Source organism: Engystomops pustulosus, chromosome 9 (genome assembly GCF_040894005.1).
Source record: "Engystomops pustulosus chromosome 9, aEngPut4.maternal, whole genome shotgun sequence".
NCBI classification, from domain to species: Eukaryota; Metazoa; Chordata; class Amphibia; order Anura; family Leptodactylidae; genus Engystomops; species Engystomops pustulosus.
In genome coordinates this window covers 34,703,473-34,728,049 of record NC_092419.1, presented here as the reverse complement: position 1 = coordinate 34,728,049, position 24,577 = coordinate 34,703,473, and the positions used below count along the sequence as shown (strand labels likewise).

Below are 24,577 nucleotides of genomic sequence, written 5' to 3'. Positions count from 1 at the left end.
TCAAAACTTATAACCATATTAAGAGACACATGCCAGAGTACAAAAAAAGAGGCTGAGCCTTAACGTCCAAATTGGCTACGTCCTGAAGGTTAAGGATGAGACTGTTTTAACCTGAAATGTTTCTGACAGATTACTGAAGTATAAATAAGTTTATCTATCACAGCAGAAATAGTAAACCTAAATAAAAGGGAACCTGTCATCAGAGGGCTATTTTTCAATGGTGACAGGTTCCCATAGACACTGTAATGTACAGTACAGACAGGCTTGTATAATAACTTTGTGTTCATGGGTTCAAGTAATAAACTCTTAAACTTTGTCATGCGCTGAGAGCCTTCCTATACTTCGTTACTACTGCAGTGTAGGGAGGCGGCGCATGTGTAGTAAGCAGCAAGGCGCATTGAGCCGCCCTGTGGCTCAGTGCACATGACAGAGCTAGAAGGCTTTGCTTGTGCGGTGAGCCGACATTAAGACGGGATGGAGGTGCAGTGCAGGAGGCAGTGATGATAATTAATGGAGGTGCAGTGCAGGAGGCAGTGATGATAATTAATGGAGGTACAGTGCAGGAGGCAGTGATGATAATTAATGGAGGTGCAGTGCAGGAGGCAGTGATGGGGATGAATGGAGATGCAGTGCAGGAGGCAGTGATGAGGATGAATGGAGATGCAGTGCAGGAGGCAGTGATGAGGATGAATGGAGATGCAGTGCCAGAGGCAGTGATGAGGATGAATGGAGGTGCAGTGCAGGAGGCAGTGAGGATGAATGGAGGTGCAGTGCAAGAGGCAGTGATGAGAATGAATGGAGGTAGTGATGAGGGTGAATGAAGGTGCAGTGCAGGAGGCAGTGATGATGGTGATTGGAGGTGCAGGAGTCAGTGATGATGAATGGAGGTGCAGTGAAGGAGTCAATTATGGTGAATGGAGGTGCAATGCAGGAGGCAGTGATGATGAATGGAGGTGCAGGAGGCAGTGATGATGAATGGAGGTGCAGGAGGCAGTGATGATGAATGGAGGTGCAGGAGGCAGTGATGATGAATGGAGGTGCAGGAGGCAGTGATGATGGTGAATGGAGATGCAGTGCAGGAGTCAGTTATGGTGAATGGAGGTGAAGGAGGCAGTGATGATGAATGGAGGTGAAGGAGGCAGTGGTGATGATGAATGGAGGTGCAGTGCAAGAGGCAGTGATGAGGATGAATGGAGATGCAGTGCAGGAGGCAGTGATGATGAATGGAGGTGAAGGAGGCAGTGATGATGAATGGAGGTGAAGGAGGCAGTGATGATGAATGGAGGTGAAGGAGGCAGTGATGATGAATGGAGGTGCAGTGCAGGAGGCAGTGATGATGATGTATGGAGGTGCAGTGCAGGAGGCAGTGATGATGGTGATTGGAGGTGCAGGAGTCAGTGATGATGAATGGAGGTGCAGTGAAGGAGTCAGTTATGGTGAATGGAGGTGAAGGAGGCAGTGATGATGAATGGAGATGCAGTGCAGGAGGCAGTGGTGATGATGAATGGAGGTGCAGTGCAAGAGGCAGTGATGAGGATGAATGGAGATGCAGTGCAGGAGGCAGTGATGATGAATGGAGGTGAAGGAGGCAGTGATGATGATGTATGGAGGTGCAGGAGGCAGTGATGATGATGAATGGAGGTGCAGTGCAGGAGGTAGTGATGATAGATGATGTATGGAGGTGCAGGCGGTGGTGTTGGGATGTGCCCCCCGGCCTGTGCTGGGCGCTATGCGCTGTGCTATGTTGGGCGCTATGCGCTGTGCTGAGCTTGGTGCTGTTCTGAGCTGGGCGCTGTGCTGGGCGCTGTGCTGGGCGCTGTGCTGGATGCCGGGCGCTGTTCTGAGCTGGGCGCTGTGCTGTGTGATCAGTGACAGAGGCGGCAGCAGCTCTGTATCTGCAGCAGGAGCTGTGACGTCACGGCGGCTGTGCTCCGGGGCGGGCGGGCGGCGCTGCGGCCACAGGCTGCTCACAAAGGACGGAGAGCGACGGGACACGGCCATCAGGTACTGACACCCGGGGGAGGGGGACACCGGGGGAGGATCTACGTGACATCCGCTCTCTCTGCCTCATCTGACCCGTGCACAAACAGCGCCGTGTAAACACGGTCCTCCTCACCCTGCTGTGCAGGACACATGGACAATGGGGCCATATACATGGCGCTGCAGGGTGAGGAAGAGGGCAATGGCTCCGGGATAAGATGTCACCTACTGGTGTGTGTGATAGAGATACTTCACTGCAGCAAAGATTATCCATCAGGGACATATATATATATGTATATATATATATATATTATACACAATAATACTAACCTATACTATGTCATGTACTGCCCTATATGGTGCTCTATACTGTACCATATTCTATACTACATCCCATACTGTCTCTATACCATATTCTATACTACATCCTATACTATGTCATGTACTGCCCTATATTGTGTTCTATACTGTGTTATATCCTATACTATGTCCCATACTGTCTTTATACTATATCCTATACTGTGTCCCATACTATGTCATGTACTGTTCTATACTGTCACTGTACTACATCCTATATTATATGCTATACTATGTCCCATACTCTCTATACTATATCCTATACTATGTCTGTGTACCATATCCTATACTATGTCTCTATACCATATCCTATATCAGTGATGGCGAACCTTTTAGAGACCGAGTGCCCAAACTACAACAAAGACCCGCTTATTTATCACAAAGTGCCAACACAGAAATGTAATTTGTGATTTATACTCCCTTCTCTGTTACAGTTTTCATTGATACCAGCACCTGAGGCACCAATAAAGCAGAAAATAGTCCCAGGTAGAGCTGTCACTTTAAAATAGCTCAGTGCACAGCAAGTCCTGGGCTGTCTGGGACTGCAGGAAGATACCTGGAGTCCTCTCTGGTGATGGCATGAGTGCCCACAGAAAGGGCTCTGAGTGCCACCTCTGGCACCAGTGCCATAGGTTAGCCATCACTGTCCTATACTATGTCATGCACTGTCCTATATAGTGTTCTACAGTCACTGTACAGATGTCTACTCCCGTCTATACATATGAGGGACCGGCTGTAATTGTATGGGAAACATCAAAGTATAGAAGTGAAATCCACCATTAGTATCCATCATGATAAACCAGGGACATTACTCATATATCTAGGCGCTTGGACTGTGGAAATCTTCTACTTGTTATCCATGGACTCATTCCTTCCAAAATCAACTTTCACATGATGCGTTGCGTCACGGTTTTTAATGCGTTTTTGACGCATCATGTGAACGCGCCCTCAGAGTAAGTTCACACTTTGTTTTTTTTTATGGTGGATATTATAATGAACATTAATTGTAGCCGAACAGATCCCGTTGACCCCTATTGAAATTTAACAGAATCTCCTTGGTGCCCCCAACTCAGATGTGAACTTAGACTTAGGCCTAAAGCCCACAAGCCAGTCTGATGCGTCTAACTTGCATTGTGTGCTTGCCAGAATTTCCAGCCCGAATGCACAGAGACCGGAAATGGACTGCCATGCTGAGTTGAGTGCCGGCGGCACATGTGGCGTTTTGAACCCGTTTTTGGGCGTTTTTTAAAGCAGTCAGTTAAAAAACACATGCGTTTTTGACCCATTTTAATTAAGATAATTGGTAAAACCGATCAAAAACGGATGCATTTTCCAAAAATGCATGCGGTTTTTAACAGACTGCTTAAAAACGGCCCAAAAACGGGTTGAAAACCCCACGTTTGCCAAGCATGCAGTGCAAGTTAATTGCATCAAATTTGTTCGTGACACTTTGCTGTGCCAGCAGCCACAATTTGGCTGGTGGTAGATGATCGTGGTAGGTACGTGAATTAAAGACTGTGCACTGGCTCAATTTTGAGGACTGACCACAGTGCCTGGGAAGGGACTCCGCCCATCGTAGTAATATTTGATACACGGAGTCCCTCTTTTCCTGCAGTTCCCCATGTTTCACAGTCATGTGCCGCCAGCCTTGTGTGTAAGTTTATTTGCTTCTAGTTTGGCGCACCTTCTAGTTTTGATGGGACTGTATGGAACTTTTAGATTTTTACCCCTAATATACTAGCAGGACAATGGCCATATATTTACTTCCTTGGGGTAACCATTACCAGGAGCCTGGTGCTCTACCTGAAGCAGTCTGGGAAGTCCTGAAAGCGCACATAGTGAGTTTCTCCGACGGTACTCATTCATGGGCAAAGTAATAACCATAATTAGAGGGTTCTTAAAGAGATGGGGAAGTTCCCAGCTTTTGGAAAACTTGGAAAAAAAATTGGAGAACCCCTTTAGTTGCTGTCCATGTTATCAGTTGCTTCAGTATTATGTGGCTCATTTCATTTAAAGTCACTAATCTTCTGCCATTCCTCAGTTCACTTCAGGTCTTGGGATCAGATTCTTGGCCTGTTGCCCATTAACGATGTTCTAGCTGTATATTACTTTCTAATTATTATTGCATAATACACTATAGGCTGACGGTAGGGATGGGGTCCGTATAGCTCCGGCGTTAAGGAGTCTTCTTAGTGGAGGGACATATTTTACAACATTGTGACCGCCCTCCCTCCCCCCTAAACTTGAAGTTGGCTTTGTGTCTGACCACGCGTACATAGAATATATATGTTATGTATTAATTAGAATTATAAGACCTTCTTGGTAATTGGGGAATCTTATGGTGTTTATATGACAAGTCACTTGCTGTGTTGCTTCAGACATTACACACACGGACAGCTGCTGACTCTGGAGGATAAATATGTCACGTCACGTGTAAAAGTATTAGGACATCGCCTACATGGATATTCACATTCCCTTGTATAGTATTTAAAGGTGCACTCTCATGGCAAAGGACAATGATTGATTTCTCCACATAGCAAGAAGCCAGAACCGAAAACATGTGCAGGATATTGATGATGCATATACATTGTTACATTGTTTAACATTCTTTTCAATATTTAGATTTATCCAGATCACATTTAAACACATGGAGACATTAAAGTAATACTTTTGGGTGGTGGCAACCTTATGGGCTCTGTGCCAGTGTACATAGTGAGCATACAGCACAGCCTGACCCCACAGCCGTGATATTGCTGAAGTGGCATGGCGCCCTGCCATTATTTCAGGTGGTCAGGAACAATGTAGACGGTTGTTAACTTAACAGGTAGAGTCAAGTCTTTGGCCAAGTCTGCTGTTTGGCTTAGGTGCAAGGAGTACGTGTCATAGGATGAAGGATTGTCCTTTCACTGCTTTGTGCACCCATTTATACATCAATCATTAATTCACATGTAAGTTATATATGAATTTTTATTCGTATATAATTTATCAAACATGTGCTCTAGCTTTTAGGCTGTGTTCACACAGCACGGATTCACCATACGAACATGTTAAAAATCTGCTGTGAAAAAAATGGAAGCTAATGTCTGATTACTTGCAGTCTGACATATAAGTTTTTATATGGATCTGTAAAAAACGGTTCTGACTTGGATATGAGCTCCTTTTTAATGGATCGCTCACTTGGCCCATTTAAATAACAGACATGGGCCAGACATATGTATTGTATTTAGTGCAGCGGTTTGCTGTCTGTACAAAAAACTGGCTTAACATGTTTGTTTTTCACTGTCGTGTGCCGCTGGCCTTAGGGTGATGCCACACATGGCGTTTTGAAACCGTTTTTGGTCCGTTTTTAAGCAATCCGTTAAAAAACGCATCCGTTTTTGACAGGTTTTCCGAATTTGCGCAATAAAAAACTGACAAAAAGGGATGCGATTTTAAAAAACGGATGCGTTTTTTAACACAGGCGTTTTTTAACGGAGTGCTTAAAAACGGCCCAAAAACGGTTTCAAAACGCCATGGGTGGCATCACTCTCACGGCGCGTTCACACGTGGCGTTAACACATACCTTTTCAAATGCAATACCACAGCTGAGAAGAGGAGATATTCCTAATTACATTGCTGTCAACAGTACGTTTACAAAACGCGAGCATTAACGCAATGGTGACACACATGTAAACATCACGTTGATGCATGTATTAACATTGCGTTAACACATGCGCTTTTTAAATGCAATTACAATGTAATTAGGAAAATTTCTACCCAGCTGTTGTGTTGTATAACACACGGGGAAAACGTTTTTTTTTTAAAACGCATGCGTTTTTTGACCAGTTTTAATAAAGATACTGAGGTTACACTGCATTTAGCAGATGCAGTGGAAACGCAATGTGATCAAGGCTGAAGCCTTATGAATGCGTCAAAAAAGGCATTAAAAAACGTGACGCAACGCATTGTGTGAAAGCGCCCTGATGTGACTATAGAAAACTCAAAGCAGGTCCTATTGTAGCGTTTCGTGCTGTGATTTTTGTTTTACTGGAGATGCTAATATTTTTAATTGTTATCTAAATCCACTAAATAAAAGGAATAAAATTTTCCCATTTTCCGTGTGCTATACTTTAGTAACATGGTAATACTACATGGTAGTCACTGGTGTGACTAGTAATAATAATGTCTATTAGGTTTGACTCATATCAAGCTTTATATACTGTATTATGCTCTGTCTATTAGAGCCCCCGGACAGTCTTTTTAAGGGGATTATGGAGCAAGGAACACGGCACCATCTGCTGTCTTGTTGTTCTCCCTTTTGGGACAGGACCCCTTTGTTTCCCTGACTCAGGGCGGGCCCCATCTTGCAGGGGCCTAAGATTTCACAGACGTCAGCATTGTGTGCGGCCAATTTAGCTCAATGATTGGCTGGTGAGCGGCTGAGACAGGGTGACACTGCTGAGGTGGTGACATTGTAACCCTGGACCTGACAGAAGGCTGCAGCACCCTGTAAACACGATCACATGACTAGCCACGTGGAGGAGGCGAACATGGAGGGGGGGAGGGTGCTGGAGGTGTTGTGCAAGGGCTGGGAAAATACACCAGCAAGAGTCTAAAAAAAAAAAAAAAAAACTATTGTGAAAAACAAAGAGCAGAGGCCGTGTGAGTCCAAGAAGAGAAGCTGCTTTTATTTCCCCCGAGCGATGTTCAGCTGTATACGTGTACATGGCTTACAACCTACAGCTTTCACGTAATACAGCAGCAAGGTAAAGTGATATTATAGTTGATTTTTTATTAATCATTTATTTGGATGATGACTTACGTACTTATGTTTAGGACTCTGTTCACAACCTCTTTTGTTGTTTTTATAGCGGTAAAAATAATGTGATGAGTTACTGTGTTCTTACTTTTAGGATTTGTCACTGGTCATTAGGATTTATATACTAGTCATGGCTTTCTTATAAGGGTGATGCCACACATGGCGTTTTGAATCCATTTTGCTTAAAAAACGGGCTAAAAACTGATTCAAAACGGGTTCAAAACGCCATGTGTGGCATCACGGCTGTCTGCACAAGACCATAAATACGGACTGTGCGCTGACCATATTTATAGATCGACTCCAGTGTTAGGAACGGGACTCTCAGCATCATAGTAATATATATATATATACATATATATATTTATACAGTGGCGTAACTACCGCCGTAGCGGTTGCTTCGGGGCCCGTGAGGTTCAGGGGTGTCTGCCGGATCGTGCCCCCGGGCCCCTCTCTCTCTGTCCGGCTACTGCCCACATCTCTCCTCGCCCACCCACCTCTTTCCGGGATCGCCTGCCCTCTCATCTTCTTGACCCGCCCCCACATCTCCTTGACCCGCCCCTTCATCTCTCTAACCCGCCCACCAGCCACCTCTCTGACCCGCCTGCTCATCACCCTGCAGGGCTACACAGTCGACACTCTGCCCCCCCCCTCCCATGCTCGCGCCGTTTTTTTACAGACCAACCACGGTTGTGCGCACCCAGGCTTAGTCCGACAATCCATAGTTATAAATGGGAGATCGGCGGGGGTCAGACATCTGTCCATCAGCTTATATTAATGTGAGTGTACAGAGCATGAAGCTAACATCTCCATTTACAATCTATTTGCCATACAACAATAGCACAGCCGCCCGCTAAACAGTATATGGAGCTGCCAGTATCCGTCCCCATACACAGTGCTGTAATCGGTTGATCATAGAGGGGTCAAGTGCTAGGTCTTAATAAATAAAAATTCAGTTATTTATATAGCGAACACAGATTACGCAGCGCTGCACGTTGGTCCCTGTCCCCATGGGGCTCACAATCTAAACAACCTAACAGTATGTTTTGGAGTGTGGGAGGAAACCGGAGGACACGGAGGAAACCAGTGCAAACACGGAGAGAACATACCAAATTTTTGCAGATGTTGACCTGGGTGGGATTTGAACCCAGGACCCTAGCGCTGCAAGGCAGAAGTGCTACTCACTCAGCCACCGTGCCACCTTAAGGATAAGTCATCATGTGTGGTTCTCAGATGAACCCTATAAAATGTTCTCCATAAATAGATCCCAAATTTTTGCACGCTAGACGTGCTGTAATTTCCTAAACTTAAGAGGAAATGAAGAGGAAGAATATTTCTCATCATGACTCAACACATCCTGCTCCCATCATAGAGGTTGACCAGCGATATGTAGGGATTCTGGGCCCATCTAAGAAATTGTCAGCTAATATGGCTGCCGTCAAAGCTCACGCAGCAGTAGGCACCCAACTTTCCCATGCTTCTGAATAGCAGATTTGCTTAATTCTGTAATGATTTGTCAGTAGGGATGAATATACGCATTTCTAATACTAACTGCCCACATGGTGAACATATTTGTAGTCACCCAGCTTTCTCAAGCCCCTACATGGCTGATTTGTTTCCTCCTGCTATGTTATGTCTATAGCGAAGTGTGAATGCAAGAGTAAGCAGGCTTTATTATCTGAAAAACAGTGTAACAACCCTCATAGTGGCCATATTGGTAGCCTTTCCCAGAAACATAGTGGGAGTTTATAAGAAGTACTATATACGAGAACAGAACTCGCAACCAATCAGAGCTCAGCATTAATTTTTTAAACAACTGAGGGAAAATGAAAGCTGAGCTCTGATTGGTTTCCATGAGCAACTAGAACCATTCTGCACTCGTACACGTCTGATAAATCTCCCTGTATTCTATTGGACTTATCATATGCGTTTATATAACTCCCAGCAGATATACTAGATGGATTCATAAGCATGTCCCTCTGGCCTCCACCATATGTCAGCAGAACTTTTGCTGTGTAAACATAGTTTCCTGCGTCTTCTATATATTATTTCTACAATTACCGTATTTTTGGACTATAAAGCGCACAAAAAATCCTTTGATTTTCTCAGAAATCAAAGGTGCGCCTTATAGTCGAGTGCGCCTTATATACCTTATACCTTATATATACTTACACCTTATACCTTATATATACTTACAGACAACAGCTGCCTTGAACTGTGCACAGGTCTGCCACCTGCTGCGCCTTATTATGAACCTAGACTTTTTAGCGGGCATTTATTGATGGTGCGCCTTATAATCCGATGTGCCTTATTGTCCGAAAAATACGGTACCTATATAATATCTTCATACATCAATTCCTGCCCCTGTAGGGGGAATATTCTCTGACCCATAGCTCAAACAGATGACAAATCTTCTGTTTCTACATGTTTTTCCTTATTTTCATGCACACTTACCCCTGTACAGTAGCAGCCATACCTAAATATTACACCCACAAGCTGCTTATGTTCTCTACAACAAATAGTCAATGATAAGATTATAGAACCCACCTCCCAATCCTGGTATTGGCATAAACTCATCCTTTATAGGTAGCCTAGGTGCACATGTTCAGTTTTGGCAGGCGTCAGGGATTTCGGCTCTTCCTCAGACACAGTGTGAGTCACCATTTATCCCGGAAATGTAATAGACAGTGTATTACCGGTTATTACAATACTTACAATACATTCCTTTGATGTTTTGCAGCCCGAATCATGGAAAGGAGCACGGTGTTATAACAGGTAAAAGCCTATCCACCTCTTTATTATGACTTTACTGCTTTTGGAAGATACAGACGGTATTCGGTGATTTGTCCTATTAGAATTTGCTTCATTACATTGTTACACCACTTATATAACTGGTTCTTATGTGTAGTATATTTATGGTTCCTGGGATTGTACCGAGATTGTAGGGAGTAGCTGATATGCGGCTGTGTGCCTTGGATACCTCTCGAAGACTGATTAAACCAACAGATATTCCTACCTTCCGCCTAAACACATATACACTGGGCACATGCATATACAGAGGCCATACATGCATGGGTTCTCAATGGCCACTGAGAGATAGCTCTTTCCTAAACTAATCTGCTCAACCCCTCTTTCATCTGTTTTTGATACCTCCAAACACCTAAAGGGGTTTTCCTATCTCGATATTTTATACTTGGGATAGGTCATGAATAGATCATGGATGCTGATCTTACCTCTGTGACCCGCACCTATCTCGGGAACAGGGGGTGTGCTGACCGCAGAGTGTTCCTCACATGCGTGGCGGCAGGAGGGACCAACATCTATTTATGACATATCATGTGATAATTCGTCTAGGTGGAAAAGACGCTTTAAGACTCTAGGTCAACAATCTTACAAAGAAAGGAATTCCAATTATTGGCTCCTATAAAAGGCCCTGAGATCATATCTTTCATGAACCCCGATCATGGTTGTCAGTAGCATATCTCCGTGTGTTAAAAACAAAGACATTAATGTTGGACATATGATTGTATAGATGATTATTCGTCCCTGTACGAGTCTTCATCAGACCTTCTGTCATGGCCCTTTAAATGATTAATCGTTTATTAGCTCTCATAATGGCCGCCATAGCTTCTTCTGGCAATAACAGCTAAACGCCATTCAGAGACGTGGTCAGACTTCTGGCTACAAACATATAAATGGAGGAACATTCGGAACGTTCCATCACATTTTTATAAATAAAAGCTTTTTGGCTTACACAAAGAAACACTCCTGAATACATAGTTATGTCTTCCAAGCCGGAGAAGAATCTTGATCAAAGTTTTATTGAAAGCTCTAATGCAGGCTCAACACAAGGAGGGCACAGAAGTGTATTCTCTGTAATGTCAAGTGTCTTACAGTACAGTTATATATTCTCAACAAAGATTGGTTCCATTTTTGTTTTTTTCTACCCAGCACCACAAGTAGATCTCAACAAGTTTTTCTGGTAATATAGCAAACTTGAATGTCATGGCAGTAGTTGCAATTCATGCAAATCACATCATTCATATGCAACTGTATCATGTCCCCAGGCCTGTACAGGCAGCCCCCGGGTTACATACAAGATAGGGTCTGTAGGTTTGTTCTTAAGTTGAATTTGTATGCAAGTCAGAACTGTATATTTTATGATTGTAATCCCAGCCAGAACTTTTTTGGTCTCTGTGACAATTGGATTTTAAAAATGTTGGGTTGTCATAAGAATCAGGATTAACACTAAAGCTTCATTACAGACACCTGTGATAACTGTTACAGCTGATGATTGTAGCCTAGGACTAAAGCACAATAAATTACTAATATCCAGTGGTCCGTTTGTAACTAGGGGTCGTATGTTATTAAGTAGGGGGCCGCCTGTATTAGGGTGAAGCAATACTAGTTGGTGTAGGTCTGAGTTTTTGGAGTACCATGGTTGGGCCGTCTTTATAAAGAGAGTGAGTTTGGTACACACATTTAAAGTTGTTCCGGGAATTGGAACTATCCCACATACTGTGTTTCTCAGACTGAGACTTAGGCCATATCTTATGGACTGAACATGACCCAAAGAATGGGACTCCGATATTATATTTATATATGATGCAAGGAGTCCCTGCATTCCAGGCATGTGTCATACTGAAATCGTCACTACAGTATGACGTCTTGTTGGGGATCAAGGGACTTCTAGCATCATAGATAAGTTGGAGTCGGACTCCTGGAGTAGCACTGGGTTAAAGAAATACAGGCAGCATATGGCTCATGTTTTATATGTTAAACATGGCCCTATTAAACAAAAGTAAGTCTGGATATTGCACTCATATGGGCAATGGGGGAACAGAGTGCCGGCGTATGATATGGGCCCTGTCGCCCACTGCCTAGACTTTGTGATGTATCCAGCAGTCTGCTGTGCCCCCTGCCATTGCATGGCCTGGCGTAGTTTATGAACATACCTGTGACCATTCGCAGGTTAGAGCAAGTGGAGAAGAACTCCCCATCACGCCCCCTCTACACGCTCTTGGTGTGGAGGTGCCTTGAAGGGTAAAATAATTGTTTTTACTGGTGATTCACAAGTAATTACAAATGTACTAGCCCTGATAAAAGCATTATGACTACCTTAAAGCTGCATAAGGGCAATCTCACTATGTCGTGGTTAGTCCTTGACTGCAGGCACCATATATGATGCAGGGAGTCCCTTGCACGATAGAGGGGTGCTACATATGAAGTTCAGCATGTAGGAGGCCTTAACCAGTGGCGGATTAATTGTCCAAAAGGCCCTGGGCTGTTCACATGACTAGGACCCCCCCCCCCCCCCCCCCCAGCATCCAATCCAGCCCGGATGTTAGGACTTAAGTACTACTGTATATCCTCTATGTCCTTAATCTTATACTCTTCATAAATGTATACTGTTTGATGAAATGTCAACAGCAGAGCTCCCTTTTAATAAAACTGCCACAGCAGAGCCTCTCTTTAATGAAATGTCCATAGCAGAGCCTCCCTTTAATAAAATGACGACAGCAGTGCCCCTTTACAGATATTTCCACAGCATAATCCCCTTAAAAGAAATGTCCACAGCAGTTGCCCCCTTTGATGAAATGTCAACAGCAGATGCTCTTTTTTGATGATATGTCCACATCAGATACCCCCTTTAATGAAATGTCCACACTCACAACAGATGCCCACTTTAAACAAATGTGCACAGCAGATGCCCCCTCTTAATGAAATGTCTACAGCAGGGCCCTCTTTAACAAAAAAAATCCCTCTATAATCACCTTCGGCTTCTTCTTCCCGGCCCTACCCTTCTCTTCTGTGGGATGACGTCATGCGGCTGCGTCATAGTGTGTGGGCAAGAAGGAGAAGATGGAGTCACGGGGTTGGGAAGAAGAAGCCTAATGTGATTATAGAGGTGTTTTTTTTTTAATGATTCATGGTAGATCTTCATAATGGGCCCTGGTGCCCGCCCATAGTGCCTATATAAGGATCCGCCATTGGCGCTATCCTATATGGAGTAAGCTGAAATGCATTGATTGTCCCCAAACTTTTCAATCATAAGCAAAGTATTTCTTTTGCTGGATAAATCGTTGCTCATATGACACAGTCATCTTTGCATAGGTTATCCTTCCTGCGGTCACTTTTGCTAAGTAATACCCAACATTTACTGGGAGCAAGCCACATGACCCCCTGTTTATATCAACTTCATGAAAGGGCATTTCACTTGCCACCTGCTGTGTCCTACTCCATAATGGATATCATGAGATTCTCTTCACATCACGTTGGTAGTGAAGACAAGGAGGGGCAGCTTCACAGCTGAACTCACGTCTTCCTCATAAATTCCCGCTAGATTTTGGAATTTGCATAAGCCATGATGATGATTTCTACAATAGAAGCTCTTCAATCATATTTCACATACACAGACTTTTAAATTTGCATATTTACATTATCATAATCTATTGAAAATAAAACATGGCCTAAAGTTTATATAGCCCACCTTTGCCAGATCCATTCTGCTGTTCTTCAGAGTTGTACCCAGTGTTCCCCATGATGATCTGGGTGTCGTAAGCCAGAAGGAAGTCAATAAGACATGTAAATCCTTGATTCATTCTGTCAAACTGTCACAAATTCAGAGATTATTTAAAGAATCGGGGAATGTTCAATGGCCACCACCACAGAAAATCGTGAGACATTACCTAAGGTTTCTACCAGTGAGCACAGATTGGACTCCCATGGGTCCGCAGACCATGCGCCCCATTCAGTAGGACTAGTCAGCATGTGGCCAGCAATTACAGTTTCCAATGCAAAAAACCCTTGCAATAATTGACAAGTACATTATTTTCTAGTCACAATTTTTTCCCAAAAAATTATTCTATGTTCTATTTTCCTATGAGGTAAAATATTGTGAAACAAGCCCAAAGGATCATACTACAGGGAGTCCAAAGCCTCAGGACATCCTTTTATTTCAGAAGCAAAATCGAAAATGACATGTCTGAATACCCCAGAAAATAATGAGTGAGGAGGCTTATGTTTTTCGCTATTTCGCTATGTCCAGATCACAGCTGCCATATTGGATAGGATATTCGATGAGAGTTTTTTTTTCCAATGAGAAGCAGATGAAAGAAATCCGAATCGTTTCATAAATCGATTGCCTTAATGAGATATGTAATATTTCTTTCAGGTTAAAAAATTATCCACACAAATATTCTCTATAGATTTTCAAGAGGATTAATAACCATTCAGCTTGGGGTCCTGATATTGCCCTTGATCCAATATGGCGGCCATGTTCCAGACATAACCTCAAATACAGGCCTCTTCACCAGTTGCTTTCTGGGGTATTTAGTCATTTTCCCTTCATTTCTAAAATAAAAGGCCATCTTGGGACTTTTGTCTGCCCCTGTATATGTGTTGGTATGTCTGATTTTTAGAAATATGTAGCATGCATTGTCCGATGGAAGTATTTAGAACGGGGAGTGTTTTTGTTTTTCCTGGAGGCACCATATGGCAGCACACAGGCCCTTAGGCACTCAGAGAACCGTCATACGGACTCTGTACACAGGAGACTCAAGTTAACTCTGTCTCCGTGTTGTTTACCTCTTACACAATTGGATATAGCACGAGGTGATTGAGGAAGCTCTCGTTGCTATACAGATTACACAGACAGACCTCCCCCATGGTGCATTGTTTACATCAGACAGACTCATGCCGCAAGAACTTTGTGTTTCCACTTCGTCATCCCGGTTATTTATTTTGCTGGTACGTAGCTAGTCATTAACATTATGGAGAGGACGAGTCACAGCAGTGTGTGCGGCAAGGGGCTGTGACCAGAGAGCCGTATCATCTCTACAACATACAGATGACATACACCCAATACAAGGATTAGCATAGAGAACGTCAAATGATCTACAGCTTTATAATAAGCATGAAATATACTTTCAATATCAGAAGACTCCTATTATTTATTCAACTTGGATATTTATGATCTGCACTGTAGCCCAGAGGAGCCAAGCAATGCATATAAAATAATCTGCATCTATAGTCTATCATTTTGAGGTCATAAATACATCTGAAATGGATTCGGCTCTTCTTTTTTATGTTAAAAATATTGTCTAGCTATATTTCATATCATTAAATATACATGATTACCAAGAAAAGTGAAACGAATGTCGTATGATAATGTTTTAAAGTAAAAAAAAAAAAAGTTTTAGAAGTTTTGCTTGAAGGACCTCTACCACCAGGATGAAGGATTAATGTTAATAATTCCTTTATTTATATAGAGCACACAGATTACGCAGCGCTGCACAGAGCTTGTCAAATGAGTCTGACTTGCTGGTGTGTCCTCCCTCTGGTAGGATACGCTTCTTATGCCCTTGTTTTTAAGAAGAAAAGGCTTTAAAATTATGCAAATCAGGGAATAGGAAGCTAAAAGAAGAGCAGATCCTGCTACAGGGGGTACACACCAGTATGTCAGTGTGCTTGGTTTACAATACTTTATCTTGGTGGCAGATCTCCCTTAACTTTTCAGTAACTTGGTGTAAAAGAACACAGCTGTTCTGCCAGAACAATGGGGCACATTTACTTACCCGGTCCAGTCGCGATCCAGCGGCGGGTTCTCCGACGCTGATTCGGGTTCTGCTGGGATTCACTAAGGTCCGTGCGCCGATATTCACCAGGTGTCGCTGCTGCGCCGAGGTCCGCTGGAGTTCACCTGCTTTTTTCTGGTGTATGTGAGTGCTTGATCTTGCGACACAAATGGCTTTTTAAATTCTGCGGTTTTTCCGAATCCTTCGGGTTGTCCGGTGGCCACGCCCCCCGATTTCTGTCGCGCGAAAGTCGGCGCGATTGCGCCAAAAATCGATTGCGTGCGCCACAATTCCGTGAAATACAGCGCAAAGAGGAAATATTCAGGAAAAACACGACGGATTCGCGGCTGCGGACCCTTAGTAAATGTGCCCCAATGTGTGCTCATTGATTGTCAGTTGTGTAGATGTCATGGAAAAGCACCACAGAAGTGGATTCATAAAGTCGGAGTGGTGATAAAACTGATTATGACCCCACAAATAAATCGGTACAGTTTGATGCAATATATGCAAAATTTTATTTTCCTTAAGATTTTGGGAGAAGTATTTCCCTTAAATCTCTGCTCTATTCCTGATTCATGGATTAAGAACAAACTTTATCGGTCCAAAGGCCACACCAGTAACCAGCACCATAGATAAACCAACAATCACAGAAGGGCACGAAATGCCACACAGACGTTATAAATACTACTCCGACAACCATATATTGCATTTAGAGCAGAGAATAATATTGGAGACCTCAGAGCAGATAATAATACTGAAGATTCCAGAGCAGACAACGATAACGGAGACACCCTAGAGAAGTGAAGAATAATAACGATAATAATACTGGAAACCCCTAAAGCAGACAAAGATAATAATGGAGAGACCCCGGAGCAGGCAAATAATAATACTGGAGCCACTGCAGACAGTTCTGTGTCCTGCGCTGCTGTATGGGCCGGCATCAGGAGCAGGAGAGGACCCAGGATCAATACTGTACAGCTGATACTTACCTCTCCTGGGACCTCTCCTGCTCTGTCCTGTTCCAGTGTGAGTAGTCAGGACACAGAGCAGAGTGCATCCAGGTATCTTGAATTGATAAATGAAGTACAGACTGTCTGAATGATGTATAATTCATCTGACGGGCCACCTTTTTTTTAATGCTTCCCAGTCCAGTTCTTATGCTCTTTGCCTCCATTGTAGGGATGTTTACAAGGCTGGGCAAGGATCAGCATGAACACTCTGACTAGTCTTGCTAGTCTTGATAGACCACTGACCCTGGGGGGCCATGAGCAGCTCAACAGTTGTTTACCGTCTTTTGACAACTATTAGTAGATATTTACAATTTTGGAATACAAATGCATTTTTCACAGTCCTGCTGCCACTAATAACACACATACAGAGGTTACATAGCTCCCCGGTGCCAACACCTAACACTGGCAGCAGCTTAGTTTGGTCAAACCTGCTTGTTTTCCCTGACTGACTTGATTTCCTTGACTATTCATGAGAAAAAGATCAGCCAAACTCATAAGCTCTGTGGCAATAGAGGGGTAATTAGGACATCCTTGAAGTTCTGGCTAGGACACGGCAATGCTTACCTATTTGTCTGGCAGCACAATGAAGGCGACAATTACTGCCAAGTGTGTATAATAGAAAGTTCACCTCATGTTACTTCTCACTGTTGTAGTTACTGCCACAAAATCTTCTGCTGTAAGTAGGCACAGGACATTACCTTCTGAAGAACTTAATATGCTATTTAATTGGGGCTTGTGTATCTTTTACACACACAGTACATATTAGTTATTGTCTGTTGTGCCGCTTGATTAAATGATTATCCATTCTCAAATACTTCTAACCCTCTGAGAGCTCTTTGTTACAGATCTCCAAATCCCCATAAGGCCAAAACTGTCTTATACTAGGTTGTTCAGAGTAGCTACCTTTTGCTTTGACTACTGCTTTGCACACTCTTGGCTTTCTCTTGATGAGCTCCAAGAGGTAGTCGCCAGAAAAGGTTTTCACATAACGGGTGTGCATTTACAAAATGCACACGCTAACACAATATTAACACATATGTTTACACTGTGTTGAAACATATGTTAACATATGTGTTACCATCTCATTAACACATGCATTATGTAAACGCAATGTTGACAGAAATGTAATTGGGCAAATCTCCTCTTCTCAGCTATTGAAAATGCATGTGTTAATACCACTTGTGCCCGCAGCCTCATATGTCGTCATCTCACTGGGTTGTGGTTAGGCCTCAAATCGAAAATTTACAGTAGTGTCCACTCCTGCATATAACCCCCTCACCTGGCTTGTGTTTATGTGGATTGAGACGTCTGCAACAAAATGTCTCAAAAAAAGCTGCAAAAGTTGCACCTGCCAGGAAAGAAAAAATGACACGTGCATCACAAGAAAAAATATATGATCATACATAAGGCGCAAAAAAGACCTGCCAAAAGTCTCAATTATGCATCAAAGAAAAAAACTGAGATACATGTCCCCCATTGTGTCCTATCTGCAGGCAGCATGTTATAGAGCAGGAGGAGCTGAGCACATTGTACAAAGTGTACTATCTGCAGGCAGCCTGGTTTAGAGCAGGAAGAGCTGAACAGAGTGTACTTAGTGTTCTATATGCAGACAGCATGTTATAGAGCAGGAGAAGTTGTGCAAAGTGTACTACCTAGTGTTTTATCTGCAGCCAGTCTGTAATAGAGCAGGAGGAGCTGAGCCTGATTGTATATAGTGTCCTATCTGCAGGCAGCATGTTATAGAGCAGGAGGAGCTGAGCACATTGTACAAAGTGTACTATCTGCAGGCAGCCTGGTTTAGAGCAGGAAGAGCTGAACAGAGTGTACTTAGTGTTCTATATGCAGACAGCATGTTATAGAGCAGGAGAAGTTGTGCAAAGTGTACTACCTAGTGTTTTATCTGCAGCCAGTCTGTTATAGAGCAGGAGGAGCTGAGCCTGATTGTATATAGTGTCTTATCTGCAAGCAGCATGTTATAAAGCTGAGCAAAGCGGACATTGGGGCACATTTACTTACTCTTACTCTGCCGTGTTTCATTTACATTGTGCGCCCGATATGTTATGGAGCAGGAGATGCTGCACACATACTGTACATAGTTTCCTATATGCAGGCAGCATGTTATGGAGCAGGAGATTCTGTACACATACTGTACAAAGTGTTCTATCTGCAGGCAGCATGTTATGGAGCAGGAGATTATATGTTATGGAGCAGGAAATGCTGTACACATACTGTACATAGTGTCCTATCTGCAGGCAGCATGTTATGGAGCAGTAGATGCTGCACAGACTGTACCCAGTGTGCTATATGCAGGCAGCATGTTATGGAGCAGGAGATGATGCACCGACTGCACGTAGTGTCCTATATGCAGGCAGCATGTTATAGAGCAGAAGATGCTGCACAGATTGTATATAGTGCCCTATCTGCAGGCAGCATGTTATAGAGCAGAAGATGCTGCACAGATTGTATATAGTGCCCTATCTGCAGGCAGCATGTTACTGAGAAGACACGGAGCAGTCACTGTACATGGAGGGCTGTCATTCCTGATAGTAGCTTTTCCATGACCGGATCACTGCTTCTAAAATCATAAAGAGCAAAAATCTAAATGAACAAATTACAGGTTATAGTTAATCTTTCCCAACAAAACAATATATTAAAAGGGTTGTCCAGGATTGTCAAGGTCAGGATTGATAGGTTACGTTTGATATTTCATTGAATACAAAACCTAATGACTAATGTCTCCCTGTGCTTGGTATAAAGCAGAATAGAAGGTGATCTCCCTTTTCATGTCTATACTATAATGAAAGACGACTGCTAAACGGCTTATAAAGGTTCCGGAGATCCGATGTGCTTCCAGCTCCATTATCTGTAGTGAGCAGAATGGAGCCGGGTGTAGAGTTACTACAGGGATTGTCCGCCTGTTGTGAATGCTGCAGTATTCATGTTCCTCTTCCTCCTGCAGAACTGACAGCATGCACTAGAGGTCTTCCAAGCACCAAAAAAACAAGACTCAAGAGTCCTGGAGACAAAAAGAGCTGGGGAGGAAACACAGATACTGTGCCAATGCAGCAACACAGACGGCAGCCAGAGTTAGTGGAAGGAAACCTTCCCGTGTTTGTCTTTCCAACGGAACTTATATTTTATGCTGATGATCAGTCAACACACAAGCAGGTGTTAACTTTGTATAACCCCTATGAATTTGCCTTAAAGTTTAAAGGTAAGTTTAGCAACAGTGACCGTGAGACTTTTTCATTTTTTGGGAGGAGGGGGGATTTTAAGCAAGGATTGCAGTCCATGTGGCAAGTTGTTCTTTGGATATTGGATAGCTTTCCTTTATCAGTGTGACCAACTTGAGAAGGTAAAAGTGTTTTGGGGTGATATTTTTTATTTATATTAAAAGACATCTACCACCAGGATGAAGGATTGTAAACCAAGCACACTGACATACTGGTGTGTTCCCCCTCCCCCCCCCCCCTGCCGAGATTACTCTTCATATAGCTTCTTAGGAACTTGTTTTTATGAAAAAGCGGTTTTAGAAATTATGCAAATTAACCTGAGGGGCACACATCAGTATGTCAGTGTACTTGGTTTACAATCCTTCATCCTGGTGGTAGATGTCCTTTAAACTTGAGTATAATTCAGAGCACAACATTAAAGGGGTTGTCCGAGTTTTGAAAAAAAACTATAGGTGGCCGGGAGCGGGCTGCCTAAAACAATAAAGATGAACTTACCTTCCGGTGCCCTCCGGTATCCAGCGCTGCTGTTGCTCCAGTCCGGGCGCCATGTAAACAAACATGGCCGCCGGAGCAGCGCTGGACTCAGTTCCGGCCGGACCCGACAACCTTCCGGCCCCCATACACAATGCTGTGTATATGGACAGATAGGCGTGCCCGGCCACGGCCGCCCGGAAGCTGAATGCAGCGCTGCTGTCGCTCCGGTCGCCATGTAAACAAACATGGCCGCCGGAGCAGCACTGCATTCAGCTTCCGGCCGGCCGTGGCCGGGCACGCCTATCCGTCCCTATACGATACCGATACCAGAGGGCACCGGAAGGTAAGTACATCTTTATTGTTTTAAGCAGCCCGCTCCCGGCCACATATAGTTTTTTTTTTTTTTTTTCAAAACTCGGACAACCCCTTTAAGTAAACAGGCTGAATGGAATTTTATAAAACTAAATAAAATAGTACAAGCCTCGCCTATCCCCCATTGGGCCACTGCTGGCCCCCTACATACAGCAAGTGCAGCAATTAACCAATTGCTGGTTTCGGTTAGTCACTTTGGTTGTACAAGTTTGGACCTTTGGGCCAACAGGAGACCTGTGAGTGAACCCAGTGGCATATGTTGCAGTTATGGTTCCGGAGGTGTAACAAAGGCATAGACAGGGGATTGTGTGCACTAGCATACAGTATGTTATTTTTCTTGGCAGAACATCAACGTTCACTTGCCACTTTTTGCCACTTTTGTTGCTTTGCATTGTCATTTTCCATGAACACCGGAGTTACAGGGTTCATATGAGAACTCAGGGAACTCAGAAATCTTGTAGAAAGTTTTGACACTTTATCCACTGAACCACGTGGTGTAGGTTTAGAGACCGGCCATCTCATACTTATGGCTGGCAACTGATAAGTGGTTAAAAGTGATAATAAATTACTTTATACCTGAAACAACCACTAGAGGGCGCATGTCCACAGCAACTCTTGGCATGTAACGAAATGACTTGGGCCTGGCTAAAACTAAATATGTGTTATATATCTTTAACTGTTGATATTTACATAGTTTGTACCCCTTGAAATACATGGAAGGGGGGAAAAGATAATCCCCCCGACTATAAATGTAGTTTTTGTAAATAAAGCAAAAGATTATAACTAAAATGCTGGTCTCTCCTTCCTTTACAGTCCTGTGTACATCCCCAAACAAGTACGCTGTTGTTGATGCTGCTGGTGCGGTGAAACCTCAGTGCTGTGTCGATATGTGAGTATTATACAACTTATGTAAAATATTATTAATACATAATACTCTTGAATGTAATAAACAGGTAAGGGATCTGTTAGATTACATGTCAGCTCAGGTTATTCCGGCGCTTAACATTTTGGATCCATTCATTTAATAAAAATCACTAAGCAGTTGTCGATCTTAGCATCTGCAACTAAACGCAGTTGTTTTTGTTTAGGCAAATTCGCCAAAATTTGAGGTAATTTTACAGCGCCTATTAAGGCTCGATTAGCACTGACTGAGTTTTGGACACTTTGATCTGTTGCATTATTTTATCCAAACCCATATTATATAAGGTATATGTTGTCACATTATAGATGTACCGTGCTATATGGTTAGGGCCTCATGCACACGAATATGCATTGTGTACAGGTGTTTGCGGCCTGTTCGGTCGGATGGACACGGCGATAGGAAATGAGCTAGCCGCACAGATTGTGGCTAGCTCACAGCCCCCATTGACTACTATAATACGTGGTGTGGTGAGACTCTGTTCGTGCACCGTGGCAGTGCCGAACGGCCACACAGCCAATTACAGAGCAGATAGTATTGCTGCCCGGATTACGAAGTGTCCACAATTCGCACAATCATCGTACCATCATACAATAGATCTCACTGGTGTCCATGAGGCCTAAGTGTTGTACGTGTTCTATCCCTCTCCAGTGTTATCCGACACAAAGATGTCCGAGCCAGCCATTTTGGCGTTATTGACAAATTCCGTCTTCAAGTGTCCGAACAAAGCCAGAGAAAAGCACTGGGACGCAAAGAGGTAATAGCGACACTGCTTCCATCAGCAAAGGAGCAACAGCACAAGGAGGAAGAAGAGAAGAGGATCAAAGAACATTTAGCAGAAAGTGTCTTCTATGAGCAGACACCATGCCAACCAGGTGAGTGACATTATAGAAACGCACACATTATAGTCGCATAGATTTGTGAAGTCATTTTTGGTGCGAGGGTGAGTGATCATGCAGCAGTCGACGACTTGTTAGCCAAGCTGATTTGTAGTCCAAACATATGATGTAGCAATGTTCTGCAATGATGTCACTTATATGGGTAAAATGCCCTTCTTCTTGGGTCCGCTCTTTTTTCGGGTGAAATTCTGATGAAAATCTGAAAATAAAACAAGCTGAAATTTTCTTACTTGGTTTTTCTTCTTCTTGTAGATGTGAGAAATTCTTCCTCAGGACCCAGTCTGCTGATGGTCTTCCTTGGCATGGTTTGCATTGCCGCACTGATGATGCCCACTTTGGGTGAAATGGAATCTGTGGTGCCTCTCTACCTCCATTTAAGTGTAAATCAGAAATTAGTGGCTGCCTATGTTTTAGGTAAGAAGATTATGCTGAACACCTGAAATGAAAACATCATTGTTTCCGTCTTGAAGCCATATTAAAGGGGTTTATAGGGACAAAAATTGTACAGGCAGTCCCCGGGTCACGTACAAGATAGGTTCCTTAGGTTTGTTCTTAAGTTGAATTTGTATGTAAGTTGGAACTGTATATTTTATAATTGTAGTTCTAGACAAGATATTTTTTTTTTGCTCCAGTGACAATGAAGTTTCAAACTTGTTTGCTGTAATGGCAACAAGAATGATTAATAGAGCTTCATTACAGACACCTTATAGCTGATCATTGCAGCCTGGGACTATAGTCTGTCTTTAACTTGGGGTGGTCTGTAAGTCGGGTATCCATAAGACAACATAAGTCTTATTGCTGAGGTTCTAACTTATCACCATGTGGGTCCCATGTAATATATTGTACATAATGACAAACAATACAGGCAGTCCCCGGGTTACATACAAGATAGGGACTGTAGGTTTGTTCTTAAGTTGAATTTGTATGTAAGTCGAAACTGTATATTTTATCATTGTAGTTCCCGACAATTTTTTTTTTTTGCCCCAGTGACAATTGGAGTTTCAAATTTTTTTGCTGTAATAGGACCAAGAATTATCAATAAAACTTCATTGCAGACAATTTTAAGCTGATTATTGCAATCTGGGACTATTTTAAAGCATCCAGAGAGCTTCACCAGAGGTCACAGTGGGCAGAGGGGTCCGTCTGTAACTATGGGTTGTCTGTAAGTCGGGTGTCCTTAAGTAGGGGACCGCCTGTACTGACACTTAAATGGTCTTCACTTTGTTTTGCAGGTCTTATAACAATGGTCGTTCTGCGAACATGAAAGTTTTGGGTCACCAGGACTATGACATTGTCTGTTCACTTCATTACGTGGACTACATTCAGCTGCTGTTCCAGCTCCTCTCCCTCCATACAGACATAAGAAGGAGTTTTAAGACTATGGCAGAAACCTAATCTATTTTAACTGTGTATTACTGTAACTGAATGGCGGAAAAGATATTAATGGTGAATTTGTTACAGACATCCAAGATAAATGACGTCTGTGGAAGAAACCTAAAGAATCTGCATTTTATATGTATGCCGATACAATACTTTTATTGTACAATGGACGGTCATTTTCTACATTTTGTTTGTGTTTCATTTTCAGTAATAATAATAAAAAAATAATGAAAACAACGTGTAGTTTAATCCCACTGCTAACTAGCCATAGAATTGGAGTTGTAACCTATGGGGTGGGGTTCAAATAGGTTCAATAGGCTCTCTACATTTGGAACAAGAAGTTAAGAAAGAAGTCGGTTGTGTAGCGCAGCATGCTAAAATATTGAAAACTCAATAGGGCAGATTTACTTACCCGGTCCATTTGCGATCCAGCGGCGGGTTCTCCGTTGAGGATTCGGATAAAGTTCACCATCCGTTGCTGGGTGCAGGTAAGCGCCTGTCAAGTGACACTTTTTTTTTTTTTTTTTTAATTCCGCGTTTTTTTCGAATCCGTCGGCAAGCGCGACGGAAATTGGGGGATGT

General features: G+C 43.1%; 1 protein-coding gene across 3 annotated transcripts; it reads left to right on the top strand.

Moving 5' to 3' along the window:
• Nucleotides 1-1,852: 1,852 nt before the first annotated feature.
• MOSPD1 (motile sperm domain containing 1) lies at nt 1,853-24,232 on the top strand. 3 transcript variants are annotated; one of them, XM_072125933.1, is made up of 7 exons: nt 1,853-2,004; nt 9,873-9,907; nt 19,678-19,932; nt 21,611-21,686; nt 22,368-22,591; nt 22,868-23,029; nt 23,848-24,232. In XM_072125933.1, the coding sequence occupies exons 3-7, from the start codon at nt 19,779-19,781 to the stop codon at nt 23,877-23,879; spliced, it is 648 nt and encodes a 215-aa protein (XP_071982034.1). In that variant the 5' UTR covers nt 1,853-2,004; nt 9,873-9,907; nt 19,678-19,778; the 3' UTR covers nt 23,880-24,232. The 3 variants fall into 3 exon arrangements, with proteins under 3 accessions (XP_071982034.1, XP_071982036.1, XP_071982035.1); XM_072125934.1 differs by lacking the exon at nt 1,853-2,004 and adding an exon at nt 6,748-7,082; XM_072125935.1 differs by lacking the exon at nt 9,873-9,907 and having other exon boundaries at nt 1,884-2,004.
• Nucleotides 24,233-24,577: the final 345 nt, after the last annotated feature.